This window comes from Leptosomus discolor, chromosome 20 (assembly GCF_034619465.1).
Source record: "Leptosomus discolor isolate bLepDis1 chromosome 20, bLepDis1.hap2, whole genome shotgun sequence".
Classification (NCBI taxonomy): Eukaryota; Metazoa; Chordata; class Aves; order Leptosomiformes; family Leptosomidae; genus Leptosomus; species Leptosomus discolor.
The window spans coordinates 7,995,610-8,011,770 of NC_141410.1; the positions used below are offsets into that span (position 1 = coordinate 7,995,610).

The following is a 16,161-nucleotide window of genomic DNA, read 5'->3' on the forward strand; positions in this document are numbered from 1 at the left end:
CTCTGGGGCCTGGAGAGCGGAGGGGCGAGGGCTCTTGGGCTTTGGGGCACACGGTGGCCTGGGCGAGCCACCTGTCCAAGCCTCTCTGCTGCCATCTCACCCCAAAAGCCCCAGCGGCTTTCCCTGCCCCCCAGAGAGGATTGCGAAGCTCCAGCCTCCACCTGCTTTTTGCTGTGTTCCAGACTGGATCCCCAGGCTCTTCACCACCACCGTCACCACAACCACGGCCACCACCGTGGCACCCGCCACCACCCGGCGCTACACCACGGCGGCCGCTGCCACCACCGTCCACGTCCTGCGCCCAGACGCCGGGGGCCGGCCCGGCGCCAAGATGACGGGCGCTGTGAGCACCAAGAGACCCACCTCCACCCTCCCCGCCACCACCCCCCGGCGGAAACCCACCCGCCAGCCCCCCACCACCACGAAGAAACCCTCGCGGCCCTGCGACTCTCACCCCTGCCTGCACGGTGGCACCTGCGAGGACGACGGGAAGGAGTTCACCTGCAGCTGCCCGGCAGGCAAAGGGGGAGCCGTCTGTGAGAAACGTACGTCCCTCCGTCTGTCCGTGCCCCAGCGAACCGCGCTGACTGGGAGATGGAGGGATGTGGGGGCGCAGGCAGACCCAGCCCCATCGCTAGCGCTGGCAGCACCAGGCAGGAGGCACCGCAGGGGTCGATTTAACCGGTTTTCTTGGCTCTGCAGATGCACTATGCCTTGTAAGAGGCGAGCCTGCAGGGCAAGAAGGTGCCAGGAGCAATTTCTTCCTGGCTCCGCTTCCGATATACCGGTCCCGAAGCGTGGGGATTGTGAGCTTCTCCTTTTTTATCTCCTCTCGCAGCTCCCGCAGCTAGTGACTGCTAGTTAGTGTAACAGAGAGACGGGCACTGGCTGTCCTCTCAAACACCAGGAGATGTGTGGTGATCATTAAGGCTCTGTTTCCCGGCGCTCAGAGCTGCTTAGCAAGCAGCTGCTAACTGGCAGCGTGCTTAACCAGAGCAGCTCTTACTTACTGTGAGCTCCCACTGGCAGTTTGGTATCACGACGGAGGCTCTGGGTGTTTGTGAGGGCTTATTCCTGAAAAGCTTTGTGGCTAAAGCCGTAAGGTGGAGCGCTCAGAGCTGCTGCTGGATGTGGGTGTCCAGTCCTGTTAATTTTGATAGGGCTTGGCCTTCCAGATCCCTTGGAAAATCTCAGCTGCAGCAAATAAAAGCCTGGAGTGATGAATGTAAATCTGTCATGGGATTCTGACAGATTAAAATGACGTAAGGAGCAGGGAAGTTGGGTTATGAGGAATTGTGTGTGCAGCAGAGCTCAGCCGGTGGCCCAGGGGATGGGGTAGCTGGGTATGGAAAGGACCAACAGCACTGGTCCTTACCTGGGAGGAGCTGACTGGGACGCCAGTGAAGCTGAGTACTGGGAGAGCAATACCACAGATCCCTAAAGCCCAGGAGCAGTCTTTGGGGCCATGCCATCACAAGAGGAGTTGGTTGCTACCAGTACGAATGTCTGGGAGGCGGTGACAGGGGATAATCGCACAGGAGCATGGGCTCAGCGGAGAGAGCGAGCTCCTTTCTGCCATTTCACCAGAGCTCTCTTTGTTTGTACGGGTAGGAAGATGTTCACAGGCTCGCGTCAGGCCTTTATCTGCTCTCTATCCTTCTGTTCCTTCCTCTACTTCATCCCCTCTTCCTTTCTCCACCCCTGCCCCCGGCTCTTGCAGCTATCAGGTACTTCATCCCCAGCTTTGGTGGCAAGTCCTACCTGGCCTTCAAGATGATGAAGGCATACCACACTGTGCGCATCGCCATGGAGTTCAGGACCGTGGAGCTCAGCGGGCTGCTGCTCTACAACGGGCAGAACCGCGGGAAAGACTTCATTTCCCTGGCACTGGTTGGCGGCTTTGTGGAGCTCAGGTGGGTGCCCTTCCCTTCAGCCCTGCGTGGTGTGGAGGAGGTTGGAGCAGCCACTCTTACCAGAATGGTCCTTGCAGGACACTGGGAGGGTGCTGGGCTCAAACCTGTAGGCTAAGAAACAGTAGCATCAAATGGGCAGGAAAAGGAGAAGAGTTTGTCCCAATATAACAGGAATACTAAGGGGACTCATTCCCTGTAGCACGTTTCAGCAAAGTTAATTCACTTGTGTTTCAGTTTGAATTTTGAAAAGCCGAAAGGGGTGGGAGGTTGATTTTTTTTTGAGCAAGCGAGAGGTCTTTTTTTGGTGCTGTTTTTGTACTGGAGAAAGAAATGCAGGGAGGAAAAAAAGAAGAGGGAAAGTCCCTAGAAATATGAGCTGAAATGATTTTTCCAGCTCCAAAAGCGCAGATTTGGAATAAGGCGAGGTGGAGGGCAGATCTCAAAGGACCACAAAATCCACATGAGTTCTCAGGCAGGCAGTCCCGATGCTCAGCGGGGGACATCTGTGTGCTCCAAGCGCCGCCTGGTCCAGAGGGGGAGAGGGAGGGGGCGCTCCCAAGTGCTCCCAACTTCTCCCTGGGCTGCAGCAGCCCCCGTGCCAGGGCACAGACGTCACTTTTTCTGCAGGGTGGCACAGACACAGACCTCCCCCCCCTCTTCTGCTCTAGGTTTAACACAGGCTCTGGCACGGGCATCATCACCAGCAAGGTCCGTGTCGAGCCTGGCAAGTGGCACCAGTTAGTGGTGAACCGCAACCGCCGCAGCGGCATGCTGTCTGTCGACGGGGAGCCCCACGTCGGCGGGGAGAGCCCCACGGGCACCGACGGGCTCAACCTCGACACAGACCTGTTCATCGGGGGAGCGCCGGAGGATCAAATGGCTGCGTGAGTGACAGGCGCTGGACCGCTGCCCCGGGTGTCACAGCCTCTGCTGCGTCTGTGGTGGCCGCAGCCCTGTGCGAGCAGGCTCCAGGCGGTGGCTGGAGGGTCGTGGTGGAGCGGGGCTTCACTGGGCCTGGGGTGGGGAGCTCTTAACTGCCCCGCTGGGGAGCGCAGCCTGACCCAGACGCTTGGAGGACCTCTGCGTTTTTGTCCTCGGGGGACAAACCCCCCCCCCCCACCCGCTTTCTCCTCTGTCCCCCTCAGGGTGGCGGATCGCACCGCAGCTACCGCCGGCCTGAAGGGCTGCATCCGCCTCCTGGACGTGAACAACCAGATGTACGACCTGCGGGAGAAAGGCAGCGACGTGCTGTATGGCAGCGGGGTGGGCGAGTGCGGCAACGACCCCTGTCACCCCAACCCCTGTCACCACGGTGGCATCTGCCGCGTCAAGGAGGCAGAGATGTTCCACTGCGAGTGTCTCCACACCTACACGGGTACGGGGAGGGGGCTGCAGACAGAGCGATGCTGGGGCTCCTGGGCCTGCTGGCTGGCTCTGAGGGCTCCCAGAGCGTCTGGGGCTCGTGTTATGAGCTACGCTGGGGAGGGGAAGTGTCAGCAGGAGGTTAGAGGGAGAAGTGTAGGGTGAAGACGCATCCAGTGAAGTTGAGAAATTTAGAATTTAGACCTATTCACATGCACATAAGACAAGGACCAAGATCTGTTTGTTCTCATGCACAAAAAAAGTTTCCACTTGCATTTCAGGGGCATAGTCTGGCAAAGGTATCATCTGCCATTCGCGGGGTCCACTGCGGGGGGCTTCTTGGGTCGTGGGAACCCAACCTTGGACAGGAAAAAAAGGCTGTCAGGGCATCAGGAGGCATCAGAGGCGCTTGTCTCTGGCCAGATTGCGCTTCATGACTCTTGGTTTGAGATGCTTCCGTGACCGCCTGCCTTTTCCGCTGCAGGCCCAACGTGTGCCGACGAGAGGAATCCCTGCGACCCTACGCCCTGCCACGTCTCTGCCACCTGCCTGGTGCTGCCAGAGGGAGGTGCCTTGTGCGCCTGTCCCATGGGCCGGGAAGGAGACTTCTGCGAGCTAGGTGGGACGGGAGCTGGCAGAGGAGCGGGTCTGGGGAAGGGGGTGGAACTGAACGTGGTGATTTCCCCAGCCTGGGTGGCCAGGAGGCCTTGCCTGCTGTGGCTCTGGGGCGCTGGCTGAAGCTGCTCTGCCTGCTCTTCCTCACCATTCCCTCGTTTGTGCCCAGTGACAGAGCAGGACCACACCATGCCCTTCCTCCCGGAGTTCAATGGCTTCTCCTACCTCGAGCTGAACGGGCTGCAGACCTTCGTTCCTGACCTCCAGTAAGTGCCAGGGAACGGGAGAGGGGCAGGCGAGCGCGTCGCTTGCGCGGCTGAGCTGGGGGAGGGAGCTCATGCTCTGAGCCTCGCCTGTCACGTGCTGGCTCTCCCTAGAGGTCTTCCCTTTTGCTTGCTGGAGGTTTTGTCGGGTGGAACTGGCATCTCCAGAATCCCTGCAGCCAGACTGAGCCAGTACCGTGCCCTGGGTGCTGGTGCTTGGTGTTGCAACAGGCTGGGTAAAAAAGCACCACGGAGCAGCATCCTGAACGTGGCAGATGTATCTCTTAGCTGGCAAGAGTGCCTTACAGGGGTGGCATCTCTCTGCCTTACCTGTAGTCCCAGGCAGGCAGAGACCTTGGGGGCTTGGCACGTGGGGCTGGAGGAAGAGAGCGCGTGGGCAGCTGGATTGGAGGGTATCCATAATCCTTCTCTCCTCAGGGACAAAATGTCCATGGAAGTTGTGTTCCTGGCCAAGAACCCCAGCGGCATGATCTTCTACAACGGCCAGAAGACGGATGGCAAAGGGGACTTTGTCTCCCTGGCCTTACACGATGGCTACCTGGAGTACAGATACGACCTGGGCAAAGGGGCGGCTGTGCTCAGGTAGGGTGGGCTGTGGGCTGGGGAGCTGCTTGTCAGGGTGGTGGTGACAACAGAGGCATGAGGGACAGTGGTGGCTTTTGGCATCCAGCACTGGCTTTGAGCTCCCCCTCCCCAGAAAACTAAGGAAGCAGGGAGGAGAGGGCTTCATACTGGCCTCGGCTGTTTGCAGTAACGGCTCTTGGCTGGCTGTCCCTCTGTGGGACAGGGCAGAGCTGGGCCTGTCCCCAGCTTGTGCCTCTTCCCCGGGCTAATGCCGGGCTGGCTGTGCGGCCACGAGCTGGGGTGGCCCAAGCTGGTCAAGCTGTGGTGGCCTGGGCAGCCCAGGCTGGTCAGGGGAGGTTTTGCAACGCTGTGTTTGCAGGTGGTGATGGCAGAGCTCTCACCCGTGTGTCTTCTCCACCCTTCTCACCACCAGGAGCAAAGAGCCAGTTCCCCTCAACACCTGGATAAGTGTCTTGTTGGAGAGGAATGGGCGCAAAGGGGTAATGAGGATCAACAACGGCGAGAGGGTGATGGGAGAGTCACCGGTAAGTTGATGGGCCAGGGAGAGCTCTCTGGACTTCCAGTCCAGCTCCTCTCATGTGTGAAACGAGCTGAGAAGTTCCCAGGCTTGTGGCCTTTCCATCCCTGTGGTGCATGTAAAGGTGGAGGAGGAGTGGGCAAGACCTGGGGAGAAAAGGATGCTGCGGGGCTGAGCTTGCCTTAGCTGCTCTGTGGCCTGGCCCTGGTGCTGTAGGACAGCCACTGCACCCCTCTTCCAGTTCTTCCTCCCTCCTCGTCCCCCAGCACACACAGAGCTGCCAGCGACACGCCTACCCCGCTTCTTGGGACCTTGCTTTGAGGGGTGTGTTTGACTGAGCCCCCCCTCACACACATGCACGCGCACACACACACATCCCCACATCCTCCCCTTTTTTGCAGGTCCTCGACTGTCCCTGCACCCTTGCAGCCCGTGCTGCCGCTGTGTTGAGCCCCTGTGGGTTTCAGCCCGTGCCCTCGATGCTCCCGAGAGCCCTCCGCGGTGCCAGCAGCGCAGAGCTCAGCCGGGGGGAAGCCACGGGGCAGCAAAAGCCCCGTTGCACTCTTGCTGCTGAATCCATTAGCGCCTTCTCTCCTCTGTTTCCCAGCTGGCAGTTGACCTCTCTGACTTCTCCCTGTGCCCTGTCCCCTCTGCACTTCTGTCTCTGCACAAACCGCAGTTCCCTGGGGTTTCATGGCAGGGCCACTGGCCTTCCTTTCATCCACCTTTCCAGCAGGGAAGCTGATCATGCAGGAAAAGCCCCAATTGCTGCTGAACCGATCCTTAAGATCCACCTAGAAGTGCAGCATCAAGATTGCACAGCATTCCTGCAAAAGAAGGGATTTCTTCCTCCCCTCGCTCTCGTCCTTTCAGGCTTCCCTCCCAGCGAAGGTTACCCGTGGGTGGCAGCGGCCCCTCCTCTTGCCTTCTGCAGCTCCCCTTCCCTGGCTACCCCAGGCACTGGTTGCAGCGGTGATCTTGCAGCCTTGCATGTTGTGATGTTACCCACTGATCTCCCTTTTCTCTCTCTCTTTCTCTCTCTGCCTTTGATTTTCATTTGTATTTTTCCCTCCCCTGCTGTCTGGATCCCAGAAATCCCGTAAGGTAAAGATAAGTATGACCCACTGCACCTCCATCTCATCTGCCATTGGCACGTTGTTCTTTTTTGTTTTCCATTCAGATCTCAGTGTTCCACCCGCTCCCCATCTGACCAAGCAGCTTTAGGATCTCTATAGATTAGAGACACTTGTTTCCTCTTCCCATCATTAATTTCCAGCCAGTTGTTACATCTTGTTTCGGCAGCATTTCAATTAATCCGGTCATGTTTCTTGTGTTAACTCCACAAAGCATTAGCTAGTGATTCATATAACTGCATCTTTGCCTCACTGCTGTGCCTCTGGGTCTGTCCCAGGGGCTCAGGAAGGGACATCGCTCCCGTTGTGTGCCCGGTGAACCATGTGGCTAAAGACTTACCGGAGACTTTCCGTGCTGTGCAGCTGGGGCTGCAGGGTGACGGCAAGGAGGGGGTCTTTCTCCTCCAAAAACACAGCCACATGGGGTGCAGCAGAACCTCCTCTAGCCATTTGCTGTAGGGGACCTGTAGCAGCCGGATAAACCCAAGCTGAACCCTTCTGGTATGCGTTTGGGTTTAAACGTTAGCCCTGGCGAGACTGAAGCTCTAGTTGTTTACTTGGTTTTGGGGGCCACACAAAATGGGAGACCTCCACGCCTGAGAGCGTTAGAACAGCATCTCCCCAAAATTAAATCCACAGGAAATCTTTTCCTTGAGTGCCTGCTGGCAGCTTGGCACGAGGAGGTTCGCTGGAGGCCCCTTTCTCCCAGCGCCCTTGACACAGCCTGGTTTGCTGCCAGAAACATGGAGCTCATCTGCTCCCTGTGCTCAGCGGGGGCTCACCCGGGCAACGCCATGGCCGGTGGCCGGCTGCGGGTCCCCGGTGGCAAGGCAGGGAGGCAGAGGGCTGCAGGGTGTTCGGGGTGGCCAGGCTGGGGCAGGAGCAGGACAGGGAATGGAGAAGAAGGTGGGGACCCAAGTGGGATGCTGGGCTCAGCCCACCTTTCCCTGCCCAGCCCACCTCCTGCCTGCCTGCTCTAGGGCAGGGCTGTCCTGCTCGCTTGTGCTGGGTCCTGGCATGCTTTCCGAGGGGCTCTCCTGCTCCAGCCTCCGGGGGGAAAGTGGCCAGCGGTGCCCCGCACCAGCCTTGCCCCAGGACACGGCCCGTGCCTCGAAGGGAGGAGGGCAGGGAGTGGGAGAGCCCAGGGAACAGGCGGGTGTTGCTTTTTTTTTCCCACCAGCCTGGCTTCTGGTTGCGCACGGGTGCCTGCTCCGCCTGCAGCACTGCCCTGCTTGCAGCCTCCTCTAGTCTCCACAGAGCTGGGCCAAGTGCCCGGCGTCCAGCTTAGGGCTAGCCTGACTTCTTCACCATCTCACCTTCTCCCCTCTCCTCCCCAGGTGCCTCACACCTTCCTGAACTTGAAGGAGCCGTTTTATGTGGGGGGAGCCCCTGATTTCAGCAAGCTAGCTCGAGCAGCTGCCATCTCCACCAGCTTCGATGGAGCTGTGCAAAGGGTAAGGCCTTATCGGGCAGCCGGGTGCCTGACTGGGAGATGTGCCGTCTGTGCTGGCATCGCTGGAGGAGGGCAAGGCCGAGCCTGGGAGCGGGTTGCCCCAGCGTGTGGGTCCGTGTGCATGGCGGGGGGCACACCCAGTTGAAAAGTGGCAATGGTGGGTGGCAGAAGGGGAGGTGGGCGTGCGTCACAGGAACACGTGGGGCTTGGGACTGGATTCCCAGCTCCTCCTTCCCCACCAGGATACTGGTCTGTGTGCCCCCACCAGCCCCACGGAGAAGTGGGGCAGTGAAGGCTGACTCTTGTGCTTCCCGCTGCTTGTATCTGCTAGATCTCCGTCAAGGGGGTGCCTGTGCTGAAGGAGCAGAACATCCGCAGCGCCATTGAGATCTCCCCCTTCCGAGGCCACCCCTGTACCCAGAAACCCAATCCTTGCCAGAACGGAGGCACTTGCAGCCCCCGGCTAGAGAGCTACGAGTGTGCCTGCCAGAGGGGCTTCTCCGGGGCTCACTGTGAGAAAGGTGAGACTGCCAGGGTAGGGCTGGACGTGGACCCTCACCCACTAGCCAGCCGCGGCAATGAAGCTGCCTCGATGATTAGCCGGTGGCAGCAGGACAGTGCGCCGCTTACGCCAAGGTCTTGTCCTTGTTCTGGCTGCTGGGAGGGATCCCGGGGAAACAAGCGGTGGCACTTGCAGGCTGGCAGGGGTTTGGAGCTGTTTTGAAGTCGGGGCTGTGCCGTTTCTCAGAAATGCAGGCGTTGCGCTGCGTGCGGCGGGGCAAATGCTGTTGCCCGCGGGTAGGTCGCCCAGCCCTGTCGCCGCCTCCTGTCAGCGCCCTCTGATCCTGTTGTTGCTCACTTCAGGCAGCCTGGGGCAGGGAAACGTGGTTTGGTGCTGGGGCAGATTCCCCTGGGGGGGCCTGAGCAATGCCTAGTTGTCTCCAGATCAGGGTTTCTTTCATACTGCCTCCCCGAGTTTAGCGCTTGGGCCATCACCAAACCCAGGTTCCTCCGCAGGAAGCCAACAAGGCTGCAGATTTCATGATAGTTGGCTGCAAAACAGGGAGATGGTCCAAACTCACGGGCTCTGAAGCCGTAGCAAACCTTTCCAGGGAGTTGCTTAGACTGCCACAGTGCTGACGTGCCCCAGGGGATGGCAGGTTTGTGCATGCCTTCGTCCTGTTAGGAATGCTCAGTGTAAAGGGGGATTTTCCTCGTCTCCAAGGACGGAGGGGCCGTGCTACGTTGCCTGACAGCTCTTCTTTTTCCCACCTCCAGTGATCATTGAGAAGGCTGCTGGAGATGCAGAGGCCATTGCTTTTGATGGTAGGACATATATGGAGTACCACAATGCCGTGACAAAGAGGTAACTTGGCTGCTGAGCTGAACCAAGGTCAGAACAAGGAGTTAGGGCTGTTAGGAGGAGGAAGAGCTAGGGTCGAAGAAGTCCAAGCGCAGTGCTCCAAGAGGGACAAGCCAAACTGGGGCCGTGAGCAGTCGCTTCCAGCCCTCATCTCTAAAGCTGCCTTGTGGGCAGAGGGCTTTCCCCACAGCAGCAGTGCCTGGCCAGCTTCAGGTCTGGATGCTGTGGTTCTGCAGCGTGTGGGCCACCTTCTGGGTTAGCACAGTCTCGTTTGGGAGTGGGATGAAGCTGACGGAGTGCACCCCGTGAAGATGGTTAATGTGGCCTGTGCCTTGCTCCTGGTTGGTGCCTTTCTTTTGCCCCCGTGCTCAGGAACGGGTTGTGGGCTGTGCTGAGGGGAGAGCTAGCTCTGCCTGTGGTTTAATTCACGCCTGCCTGCCAGCTCCTTTGTCTGCCTGGCTGTTTGTGCAGCAAGAGTCGGTTCTGCCAGCAGGGACGGGCTGTCGCTGCTGCGGGGTCTGGCTAGCCTTCTCCAGCGTCTGCTCGACCCTGACCCCATGGGCTAGGGGTACGTGTTGGGACCTTGTGGTCTCTGTGGCTGTACTGGTCCCTGGGGTTTCTCTCTCAAGATAAGCAGAGCCTGCTGCGCAGCTGCTGACTGGGGTCCTCTTCAGCCTCTGGGCTGGGTGTTTCTCCTACAGGAGACTCTTGGTCTGCTGCAGTCCGGCTCGATGCCCTTCCTCAGCACTGCGCTCCTACAGCCCCGGTGGTTAATTCCCAGTTCTACGGCACTGGGAGGTTCCGTCCATCTGCCTCTTGCACCCTCAGACTCCCCGCTGCCCTAACACCCTGCCCGGGGAGGGTGTCTTGTGTTGAGCTGTTGTTTGTCGGTCTCTGTCTGTCCATCTCTTCTCAACGTCCTTGTTTCTTTGTTTTCAAGCCACCTGACCAATGAGATCCCCGCGTAAGTACAGTCCTCCCTGCAGCCATCTGCCCTCCACCACATCTCCCATTGCCACCGGGACCGGGGGAGCTCAGGGCAGGTGTGGGAGGAGGAATACGGGCGCTCTCCCAGGGGTCTGCCATGGGCAGGCGTTCCCATTTCAGGGCGAGGAGCACACAGGTACTGCCTGCAGCTCTGGCAGGGGCCAAGACGCAGCAGGAGCTGCTCTGCCTGCCTCTGCTGTAGTCAGACCTTGTCCCAGCAACTTAGCCTTAGTTTAAGCAGATGAGCATAGAGGAGGAAAGTTCCTGTGACTTAACCTCTTCCATCAGCAGCAAAAGTGTTGGAGATGGAAGTGAGGAGTGCTAATCCTGCCCTGGTTTTTCCAGCATGAGCCGTAGCAAGGAGGCGAGGCTGGGTTCTAGGAGAATGTTCCCCAGTCCAGGGGTGCGTGGCCTGGGCAGTCCCTCACAACGTGCAGTGCAGCCAGAAGGGCAGAAGAAGGGCCTGGGTAGGCAGGTGGGGAGCAGGGCTTCTTCCCTGGAGCGGGCTGTTGCTTTGCTTCTGTCCGTCTTCGTGAGTGGCAGGAGTGGAAGAGAAGCGCTGCTTCGTGCAGCTGTGTTCCCCGCTATGTGGGGGAGAGTTTGAGTAATCCCTGCCTGTCACATCCCCATCTCACCTCATTTTCTGCAAGCTGGGGTCAGACAGAGGCTCGGGAAGCTGAGTTGCGTGCATGCGTGCATGGGGAGCCGCAGAGCCCGTCAGCTGCACGTTCCCAACAGTTTGGGGGTTGCTCCGGTGTTTTGGAAAGGGCTTTCTAAGAGCCAAGCATCCTCCTAAGCTAGAGAGTGTCCTACAGCAATGAGAGGCATGTAGTTGCCTGCACGACAAGTCTGCCACGTGGCAGAGTGTCCAGCTGTCCCTCTGCGCGGACACGAGCCGCATCCCTGCGGAGGAGCAGAAAGCTGCCACCTTCGTCCCCTGCCTCTCCCAGTGCTCTGCAAAGGGAAGGTCACCGTTCCCAGCCGCCTCCGCGCCTGAGCCAGCCTATTTTGGCTGTGCATGCCCCATCCTGCAAGGGAGCTTAGCACTTCTCCCCAGATCCCTCTGCTGGGATTTGGCAGCAGCGCTCGCTAGCCCTGCCAGGGCTGAAGGAGCCATTGGGCTGCCCATAAAAAGTAGTTTCTTCTGCCTTCGCGCAGACGCTGGGGTGTGCATTGGGCAGGACTAACAATTGCTTCTCTGGGCTCTGCTGGCCATGACATGCCCGTACATTTTTCGAGGGGGAGGTTTGAATGTATATTTTTATATATACCTCTAGTTAGAGCTGGTTGTAATGCCGGGCCTGTAGCCCCTAACGCTGGCAAGCAGTGCCAGCAGGACAGCTGGAGCCCTGGGTTTCCCCTTCTCCTGCACGCCCCGCTGCCCAAGTGCCCCAAGGCTGACTCAGAAGCCTTACGCGTCGCTTCAGCGACCTGCCTAGATGGGAGCCCCTTCTGCAGCGCCCCAAAGAACCAGCCTGAGACCTGCCCGCAGGTCTGCCCAGGAAAAGGTGCTCTGGCAGGGCCGCGTACCAAAACCTCCTTTCCCCCAGCAGCGCTGCCCTCTGTCCCAGCGCGGGTGGCCCTTTGCTGGACATACACATCCCAGCGGGGCAGCGTGGGTCACGAGCAGGAACACTTGACCTGGGAGAGCGTTGCAGAGTCCCTGCGCTGCTGGGACAGGGCTGTCTTCACTCATTGGCGTTACTGTGCTCACCCTGGCTAAGCAACAACTTGCCTCACTGGCTTGAGGAGACTCAGCCCCAAGGACGGTGGTTGAGGCTCCCTGCTCGTGCTGGGGCAGTTTTCTCGGCTCGGGCATTGCGTAGGGTGAAGAGCTGTCGCTGCTGAGCGGGGCTGTCCCTGTCTGCGAGCGGGGTGGGAAGGAAGGGTCTCCTCCGCTGCCCCGCGCTTATCGCACGCTCCCCTTTCTTCCTGCGCCTCAGTCCTGAAGCGCTGGACTATCCTGCGGAGCCCAGGTGAGTCTGTGCCAGGCTTTCAGCTCTTGTGTCTCGTGCTCTGCTCTTGCTGCCTCAGCATGTCTCTGTCTCTGTGCGTGTTCTGTGTGTCCATGCCCTTGGCTTTTTATTTGTAAGGGATACAGCTCTAAACACGAAGGAAGCCCTGTCCTTCCAGCGTAGGAGCAGCAGCTCCTGTGCGGCTCCAGCTCTAGCCCTCACTCCTGGGGGACCTAGACAGCCGATAGCCGCGGGCGAGGGGAGAGGCCGAGTTACCTTGCCCTCGTCCAGCCCTTTGGACACGGTGTCCCTTGGGAATAAAAAGCTGTCTGTGTTGCCCGTGTTGCCTGGTTGATGTGTGCACGTGTGTCAGCAGCGTGTCTTGGAGCATCCCAGGAGAGTGGATGGCGACTCCATGTGGTGTCGCCTGTTGCCAAGACGCTTTTGCCTGTTCCGAAAGGGACCGAGCAAAGATGGGGATGCCAACCTGGGGGAAATCTTGTCTTTCCTTCATTCCTCCCTCGGGAAAAGACACCGCGTCTAGGAGAAAGCAAGCTTTTCCGCCTCTGTGGACAGTCTCCAACCCTTCAAACTGCAGGATGCTCATCGTCTCACCATCCCCAGCCTTGGGTTCCTGTTGGGCTTTGGTCAAGCAGAGGCAGTGGCAGAGCAAATGGCTCCAAGGCTGATCGCTGTGTGGTGATGGCACAGGGAGTGGTGCTCCCCAGGCGCCCCAGCTCTGCTTTTACCTCGTACACCTGCCAGCAGGATGGTGAAATGGTGTTGACCCCAGCTCAGCTGCTGCCCACAGCCCTCCTGATCTGGCCAACAGAGCCCTCTTTGTCCTGACCTCTCCCAAATCAAAGGCAGCTCTGGGCAAAACCCTTCTGCTGAGCAGATTGGGGCCAGCCCGTGTAACGGACCTCTTCCTTCAGCGCCTGCGTACGAGGAGGCAGAACCAAGACTTGTGTGTCACAGCTTGCAGGGCTTGATGTCTCTGAACCTCGTGCTCCATGGAGGGGGCAAAAGCCAGAGGCAGTAGCCCCAGAGTGCGTCTTTGGACGTTCAAGCTGGATGTTGGGGAAAACACTTCATCCCCAGGAGACCTGTGCAGCCCTCGCTCAGGTCAGCAGGGAGATCCAGGTCAGAGCTCCACTCTTGGTGTTCCCAAGCTCAGCTGGGCAGAGCCATAGTGCTGGCAATGGTCCTGCTCCGAGTGGGAGCTGGGTTAGAGACCTCCAGAGGGCCATTTCTTTGATCCTGTGGCCCAGTTCAGAGCTTTCCATCTGCTACCCCCATGCACCAGGCCGCCTGAGCAGGCCTGGGATATTGCAGAGGCTGTGACCCCTCAAGCGCAGCAGGTAGGGACTGAGCCCCCCATGCGTAGCCTGATGCCAAGAGTCAGTTGAAGGTTCTCCTCAGCGGGTGAGCTAGCTGGCTGGGATCTAGAGAAGGCTGCTCCGAGGAGCTGACTGGCTGCCTGTTGCTTTTGCCGCCGTGTTTTTAACTCTGCCCTGTCTTCTCCCCTGCTCCCGTCTCCCCGTGCAGCGAGAAGGCCTTGCAATCCAACCACTTTGAACTAAGCATCAAAACAGAAGCCACTCAGGGGCTGATCCTGTGGAGCGGGAAGGGGCTGGAGCGATCGGACTACATTGCCCTCGCCATAGTGGATGGCTTCGTACAAATGACCTACGACCTCGGCTCCAAGCCAGTTGTCCTACGATCCACCGTCCCAGTCAACACCAACCGGTGGATCCATATCAAAGCATACAGGTGTGAAAGGCTAGCGGGAGGGGGAGAGCAGGACCGTGGCGGAATGCTCGGGGATGGGCAAGCTGTGAACTAGGGAGCCTGAGTCATGGCCGTGGCTCCCTGCCTTGTGATCCCCACGGATCACTCGTTTTCTTGGATAATAATAGAGGAGAGGCATGTGGGCAGCGCCGCGTTGGAGGGGGTGCGTGTCACGGCACGCCTGGAAATGTCAAAGGGGCAGGCGCAAGGAGGTACGGAAGGTTCGTGCCTTTTATTTTAGCTGGCCGAGGGTTTGACATTCTGTTCGTGTTGAGCCCGAGCCGTCCCCTTTTATTTTTATTGGTGGTGGGAGTGGTGAGCGGATCACGCGGCTGGCATGCCGGGGATTTCTGCGGATGGGTCTGGAGGAAGCTCGGGCCGCTGGCAGGGCTGCGGGATGCCCAGGGGATGCTGGGGGGCAGCACTCGTGGCCAACTGTTTGGCATTGCACTGAGGACCACTCTGTCTGAGTGAGAGCTCTGCTCCCCGGGTGGAGAAGGGCTGATGGTGCCCAGCGACTGGATTTAGCACAAAGCAGGAGGCAGCTCTGGGGGTTTTTTCCCCTCTAAAGTTGCTAATCATCTTCTGTTTCTTCTTCCCTCCCTCCCGGGAGCAGGGTACAGAGAGAAGGTTCCCTTCAAGTCGGCAACGAAGCCCCCATTGCTGGCTCTTCTCCGCTCGGTGCGACACAGCTAGATACAGATGGGGCCCTGTGGCTGGGTAAGTCGGTGTGGAACGGGTGAACCTCCTCTGCGCCCCTTGCTGAGGGGCCCGGAGCTGGAAGCTTGATGCCCCCTCTCTTGTTTCAGTGCAACACCTTTGCCTCCCAGGTGGCTTTGACAAGTTTGACCTAAAAAAAGTCCCCTGTTTGTTCCCTGCCTGCTAGGGCAGGATGCCGGTGACAGCCGAGGGACGAAAGGTTGGCTTTACCAAACGCCAGTCCTCTCCGTGCCACCGTGTCCCCCTGAAGAGAGCCGTTAGCTGGGCTGCAGCTCTGGGTCCACGCCCGTGGCATGGAGCACTCTCTCCTCCTTCAAACGGGGAGCGCTCCTACCTGCCCAGTTCCCTCATGTCCAGGAACCTCCGTTAGTTCACAAGCCTCCCAAATGCTACTTGCTTGGGCAGCTCTGGTTCCCCAAGGTACAGAATTGAGCAAAGGGTGCTTCTGTCTGGAAATCTGTAAATACCCAGATTTTAGCTGTTGCTTTATTTGCCTAACAGGGTAAGCAGACGTGCCAGAACGTGCCCTTGAGTGCAGCGGAGTCACTTCCATTTTGTGTTGACATAAATACTTTGATCCTGCAAACAGAGTTTGGCCCGTTGCATCTATGTCACGCTGCCTGTGGCAGATCTGTCGGCACAGACACGGGCTAGGTTTGTCCTGCAACAGCTCAAATAGGCAAGAAATCCACCCCCAAGTGTAGGATAACTGTGCTTAACTACAACCAGTACTAATCTGAGCTGAGAGGACAGCGAAGTCCTCGTTGAGCCTGAAGGGATGAAGGCAGGATGCCTAGCGATAGGGGACACTGCGGGTCCTGGGCTTCGCTCATCTCTTGAGGAGCTTGCATGATCTCAGCTCTCCATCTCCAAGTTAAGGTCTGGGCTCCTCCTCAGGCAGGAGCCGTAGCAGCCCTAGCGTTCAGGATTGCAGGGGGGGGCGCAGAGGCCCCCGAAGTCAACAGACCGACATGTTCACCTGCTGGCCCGCGCAGCAGCGTGCCCTTTATCCTCCCACCCGACCTTCTGCGCTGTCTCTTGCAGGGGGACTGGAGAAGCTGAGCGTGGCTCACAAGCTGCCCAAGGCCTACAGCACGGGCTTTATTGGCTGCATAAGGGACGTGATTGTCGACCGCCAAGAACTGCATCTGGTGGAGGACGCTTTAAACAACCCCACGATATTACACTGCTCAGCCAAATAGACCCCCAGGGACCCTTCCTTCTCCTTCCCTCCCTCCTGCCTATTGCTGTAATTATTTTCTATTTTTGTAAACTTATTGCTTTTTATATTTTGGGGGGGAGGGGGGAAAGGGAGGGGAGGAAACACCTTTTTCTTTTGGGTTATTTGTTCGGTTGCAGTCTATCCAGGTCAGTCAGACTCTAATCAAACAGCAGCAACAACGAACAAACCTTGAACCAAGTCTCCAAGAAGTGACAGAAGAACTTCCCCATTGCACCTGCATTGTAAATCTTACTCATACTT

General features: G+C 58.6%; 1 protein-coding gene across 1 annotated transcript in view; it reads left to right on the plus strand.

The window, feature by feature from the left end:
- AGRN (agrin) overlaps positions 1-15,880 on the plus strand; it is a 122,252-nt gene extending 106,372 nt beyond the window's left edge. Inside the window, exons 24-40 of the mRNA XM_086476065.1 lie at positions 183-545; positions 1,721-1,913; positions 2,582-2,797; positions 3,059-3,288; positions 3,760-3,894; positions 4,060-4,156; positions 4,592-4,756; positions 5,172-5,283; positions 6,369-6,380; positions 7,747-7,863; positions 8,194-8,383; positions 9,141-9,228; positions 10,166-10,189; positions 12,156-12,188; positions 13,716-13,940; positions 14,575-14,678; positions 15,723-15,880. Coding sequence (XP_086332191.1) covers positions 183-545; positions 1,721-1,913; positions 2,582-2,797; positions 3,059-3,288; positions 3,760-3,894; positions 4,060-4,156; positions 4,592-4,756; positions 5,172-5,283; positions 6,369-6,380; positions 7,747-7,863; positions 8,194-8,383; positions 9,141-9,228; positions 10,166-10,189; positions 12,156-12,188; positions 13,716-13,940; positions 14,575-14,678; positions 15,723-15,880 — 2,462 coding nt within the window. The remainder of the gene's footprint in view (positions 1-182; positions 546-1,720; positions 1,914-2,581; positions 2,798-3,058; positions 3,289-3,759; positions 3,895-4,059; positions 4,157-4,591; positions 4,757-5,171; positions 5,284-6,368; positions 6,381-7,746; positions 7,864-8,193; positions 8,384-9,140; positions 9,229-10,165; positions 10,190-12,155; positions 12,189-13,715; positions 13,941-14,574; positions 14,679-15,722) is intronic.
- The last annotated feature ends 281 nt before the right edge of the window (positions 15,881-16,161 follow it).